The sequence below is a fragment of the Egretta garzetta genome, unplaced genomic scaffold (genome assembly GCF_000687185.1).
Source record: "Egretta garzetta isolate BGI_Z169 unplaced genomic scaffold, ASM68718v1 scaffold769, whole genome shotgun sequence".
Lineage (NCBI taxonomy): Eukaryota > Metazoa > Chordata > Aves > Pelecaniformes > Ardeidae > Egretta > Egretta garzetta.
This window is the reverse complement of record NW_009260831.1, coordinates 551517-556984: the sequence shown is the minus strand read 5'-3', so window position 1 is coordinate 556984 and position 5468 is coordinate 551517. Positions and strand designations below refer to the sequence as shown.

General features: G+C 46.4%; 1 protein-coding gene across 1 annotated transcript in view; it reads right to left on the bottom strand.

The window, feature by feature from the left end:
- The window catches only part of MEGF11 (multiple EGF like domains 11), a 192980-nt gene that overhangs the window by 54 nt on the left and 187458 nt on the right, over positions 1-5468 (bottom strand). Inside the window, exon 19 of the mRNA XM_035902339.1 lies at positions 1-197. This exon is cut by the window's left edge and continues 54 nt beyond it. Coding sequence (XP_035758232.1) covers positions 123-197 — 75 coding nt within the window. The 3' untranslated portion in view covers positions 1-122. The remainder of the gene's footprint in view (positions 198-5468) is intronic.

The window sequence follows — 5468 nt, the reverse complement described above, 5'->3', positions numbered from 1 at the left end:
TTTCTGGACTGTGAAATAAAGACAACACCAACATTCGTCATTGTTTTTAAGGCCTTTATGAAAGGCTGACTTGGATTTGGAATTGCTCTAAAGTCTACTAAAATGATGAAATTGTTTAAAAATTACTGACCTAGTTCATTCAGATAGGTGTAGGGTCTCCAGTCTGCAGTTTCTCTGTCAAGGATTTTGTTACTGAGCTGTTCAAAAAGTATGATAATGGGTTAATGCAGACATATACAGACAGTTCCCACCCAAGACCTCAGCCCAATGATTTCATGAACAAAAATGGGAGATGACTATTACCTTGGCCTCACCATTTTGGTTCTTTAGCTATACGAATTTGACAGTTGTTCGCTAGCATTAGGGAAAATCACAAAGGAAAGGCACTTCACCAAGCAATGAACACGAGCATGCTGGAAAACACAGGATTTCCTTTGGTAACTGGTAATCACGACTCAAATGCCTGCGTACATGGAGTGACATGCTGGCAATGTCAAAATAAATAATGGATGATGGATCAAAACCACCTACATAAGCATGCAGATAGGAGCTGTGTGGAACAAAGGGGATTTGCTACATCTGGGTATTTAGGTAAGAGATGTAATGGCTACAAGATTTCTCTCAATTCAAGGAAAATAACATTGGCAATAACGAAGCATAAAGCCCTGTGCAGCTCTGCCAGCAAAAGCGGAGAGGAGTCCAGGGCTGCCATCCAGACGCTGCTGTTGGAAAAACAGCTCTTGCAGCGCAGCAGCTGGGACCCTCTGGGTGCCCGGGCACAGCCGGCTCCTCCGCCAGCACGGCTGGAGAGGGGTGGACGGGCACAGCCTGCACCACCGGGGTGGTACCATCTGCAGAAGGCTCCCATTGTGTTAAGCACTTGTGTCAATCTCTTGGTTTTTCTGCCATTTGTAGCTCACTTAAGCTAGGTAATGCTCAAGCACATCAAGGGGCAAGCACAGCTTCTGCCCAAGGGATGGGGATTTTGGGGACCTGGAGTGAACCTGCTGGAGCATCTCTTAGGGCGGGCAGCAAAAGGAGAGGGGCTGCCGTTCTGGGGGTGTACGGCTCCACTAGCTTGGGGCATCACAGCAAAAGTGGCTCCACAAAGCGTATGGTGATCAGGTGAGTCCCAGCAAGCCAGGTCTCTGGATCACTGGAGCTGCTAAAGCTGGTGACTTTTCCACCTCAATATTTTTTCCCTTGAAAGCTACACCTGCTGGAAGTATGGCTTGTCCCAAGGAAGTGGCAGCTCAAAAGCAAATTCCACCCCTGTTTCTGAAAAATCAGTTATGAAGCCATTGCTGCTCTCCTGCATCTGCTTCCAAAGCGGAAAGCCTCCTGCCTCTGTTTCAGGGGTTTCAGCTCTGCTATGGTACCGTATTTAAGTCTAATTATTTAATTAATTATACAAGTGTTGTTGTATGTTGTATATATATACACAATATAGACAAGAAAATGCTTAACAATAAAGGAGGTTAAAATTGAAACAAAGTATTCAAAATCATCACATTTCATTTTTCCTGATCTCTCATTAATTTTTGCTTAGCTTTCATAATGGGTTTTAAGTCCTGGAACAACAAAAACAAATAAAAAACCCCACTGATGTGTTAAAGTCTGTTGGGATATAAAATCTGAGCTTGTTCGCTGCACCTCCAGCCACCCCCCAAGGGTATTTTCACCCACCTTCACAGTCCTGTTCAACAGCCCTCAGTGCCCCCACCGCCCTGCTGCAGGGTGCAGCAGCCCAGCCTTGTCCCCATGCCTGCAGAGCACCCGCTGTCCCCGGCACCAAGGACACCTTTGCTGGAAGCCCAGAGTCCCCCAACACTCCTGGAAATACCTGACAGAGTATGTGCCACCCGAGGGAAAGGGGACTGGCCCTGTGCTCTCAGGACGCGTAGTCCCACGTGTCCCCTGAGCGTGCGGTCACAAATACCTTTACGTTGTGCTACCAGCCCAGGAGCCCAGCAAATGGTGCTCTGCAAAGAGACACGATGGCCCAAACCCTGTTTTGGAGAGATTTCTTTAAAGGAAATATGGGCAGATGGGGAGGGATAAAAGGGCTGTCTCATGTAGCACTGTTGGGGACGCTGCCCTGTGCCATGTAACAGGGACACAGTCTCAGGGCGGCCACCAAGCAAAGTGGTTTAGCCAGTCAAGTCTGCTGCAAGGAGCACACCACAACCTGCAAGGAATAACCATGTCATGGGAGGTGGAGAAACACAGCAAGAAGGAGAAATGCTGGCCCAAGAGAGGAGGGCCTGGGGCTGGGCAGCCATGCAGCTCGTCTGCCCCTTGATTTAGGTTGTGACCACATCGGGGGGAATTGAGGGTCAGGAAATCTCTGGCAAAAGTTCCTCTATCAACAGGGCAACGGGGACCAGCATGATCCTCCCAGCCAGCCAGACGTTCTACCAGCTTCCCCAAAGCTGGGTCACCAAGGATAAAGCTGCAGAGCTCTGCAGCCTCTCCCTTATCTCTAGGGAAAGCATCTGCAAATACTCCTCTCTACCAGCAGAGCCACAGGTAGGACAGCTACACTATATATTACAAACTGCACATGGACATTTAGAAGCTTTTATCTGATCACAGAGACTGGGTTTCATTTGGGTGAATATTTGTAACAACCAGAGGCAAAACCTTCCCCTCATTGACTGAGTCCTGCTGATTGAATTCCATCGATTCAGGAGGCAGAAAGTGGTCTGATGTGGTTTTACACCAAATGTAATCTGCCCTGGCTTAAACAGACGCGGGAAAAACCACGGTGTGAGCGCGGCACAGAGACACTGGAGACAGCAGAGATAGAAAAGGCTGTGCACACACACACACACACACACACAAAATGTTGGGTCTCGCTACAAGCAACAGCACGGTATTTTGAGAGCTCCTCAGCTGGAGTTTTTACACAAACAGGTTTCATCATTTGCAAAGCATGTAACTGTGCTCCAAATGGGCTGAACTCCAGCCTGGAAGAAAGATTCGGGACACACAATAGCGCAAATACACCGACCACACAGACACAGATTTGTGTGTATATATATATACACATGTATACACACATATAGATATAAAAAAAAGTATACACACAGGCACACAGAGAGAGGAAGACAGATCAATGCCAGCACACTGAAAGGAGCCCGTTTCAAATCCATCTGAAAGCCAGGCTCTGGTTGAGAGAGATCCCGCTGCTGAGCCGCCAGCACTGACCTTGAGAGAGGCATTAATTCAGGGCGGTTCTGTGCCCTGTGCTGTGCGGGACGTGAAGCCAGACGATCACGACGGTCCCTCGTGGCCCCACAGTCCATGAATCTCACATCAGACAGCACCAGCAGCGCAGTGATGGCTATATCTAGTGCCTCATCCTGTTCCTTCTCATTTTCTGTCTCTATATATTCCCACTAAGGTAACATGTGTCATCAGCTCATTAGGCACCTTTGCACCAGCCACTCTCCTCAAGGACATGCCCAGAGCAGAAAGAAAGTTGATAAAGCTGGTTGCCTGCAATATTTTTAGAACAATCATTGCCCAAGAGCAGCAGCTGCGACTGCACATCCTTGCTCCTGGCATGGGCTGCGCATCTGGCATCTCCCTGAACAACACAGGGGGTATGTCTTTATCATCCAGCACCTCCTTGAACTCCCCCCAAAACTGGGGACGTAAAGACTGACAGCAGATACATGGTACGGACGGATGGGGCAGTCAGAGCAAACAAGCAACAGCAAGGCACTGAAGAGCAGATTGGTTTGTAACGTGGTGGTCACCGGGGAAGGAAGCCGATGTCCTCGGCCTTACCCTCAGCTCCTATAAATCAGCGCAGCCCCACTCATGGCACTATCAGCTCTCATCAGCGGAGCCCACAGCTGGATTTTTTTTTTTTCCATTTCAAAGCTTGCAGTAATAACGTGAACGCTGATTTTCAATCCAGCTGCACCACTTAGATGACATTTATTAAAGTCTTTGAGTTTCTATTAAAAGCTGTGTTTTCGCAGGATTTATAAATCCACTCACAAACCTAAAATTTGGCATGAAGAGCTATGGGCTAGAATTGATTTTTTTTAATGAAATGATTTGGGGACATTTCTAAGTTTTTCAGAATGCAGTAATTATGAAGAAATGTGATTATAGCTGTCTCTTTGTGCTACTATCATTTCTTAACACACTACAATTTGTTAACTTTTTTTTTTTAAGATAGAAGAGACTTCAACTTTTAGTGCGAAGCAAAATTGCTTTTCTGGAGGAAAAAATGCTCGATAGTAAATTTATCCACTAAAAATCCTAGCTTGTAATTTTAGCTATTTGGTTAAAACCACCTCGTATCTAGCAAGTCTCCCTTTAAGATCAGATTACTTTGGATCTGTAAAGCGAAGTCATTACCTGCCCATCTGAGATAGCTGGATAGATCACAGAGCCAAGCTGATCCCCAACACACCGTTTGTCACTGCTCAGGTTTTCTCAGAAGCGCACGGTGATCAGGCAAATCAGTGCTGGCAGGAACTCCACCACACCTTTATCCTCCAAGACAGCAATCGATAAGAGTTTTGCCGTTAACTTCCCTGACTACTGACTTCAGGTTTCCATGGTCCAAGCTCGTGTTTCTCAGTTTTAGGTGGCCATCCTGAACGCTCTGCAGTGATTCTGTATTTGCAGCCTTCCTTTTTCTTGGGCAAGCTTTAGTCAAAGCTGCTTTAATGATGCTTTCTGTGGCTGAATTCCTTTTCATCAGCCCAGGGAGATCCAGTCAGGCCATTTCCAGCAACACCTGTTTTTCAGTTTCTAATTTTATGTGAAGTCTGGTAGAATTTTGAACTTGCTTTAATAGATGAGAATCAGCTGGCTTTAAACATTCAGGACATCTAATAGCAATTGATTTTTATGCTGTCTGTAGAAACCAGCAACACCTGGGCTCTCGCTGCCATGCTGTTTTCCTTTGGCAGGGAGTGAGGGTGGAATTAAGAGCTCTGCAAAAAGACCAAGGTGGGAATCCTCCGTTTGCTCATGACATACCCAGTGTGGCAGCCTCATGCTTTATACAGAGTGTTTTTCATGCACTTTTGCAGCCTTCTGTAAAAGGGACGTGTATTCCTACATTTGTGCACAATTCAAAACCTCAAATACACAGCTGGCATTGAAGCACTGAGAGCAGTTCTATGAACGGTCCCACCGAAAGCCCTCTGGGTGAAATAGGTCTCCAGTGTTTGAAAATCTGATATCCAACTCAAGCAATGAGAGCTCTGATGTGAGGACCCGGGGATGGAGGTAAGTCTGTACCTCTGCTTATCTCCTTCAGAGACTTTTGGTGCAGTAATATTTGCTGCTGCATATGCCATAAGAATAAAGGCTGAACCTGCCTGTAGAAGCTAATAGGCAAAGGTCAAATTTTGGCTTTGCTTAAACTAAGAGTAAAATATCTATTGACTTAGTGGGGCCAGCATTTCAGCCGAGCTGACTTTGCAAGTTCACTCACA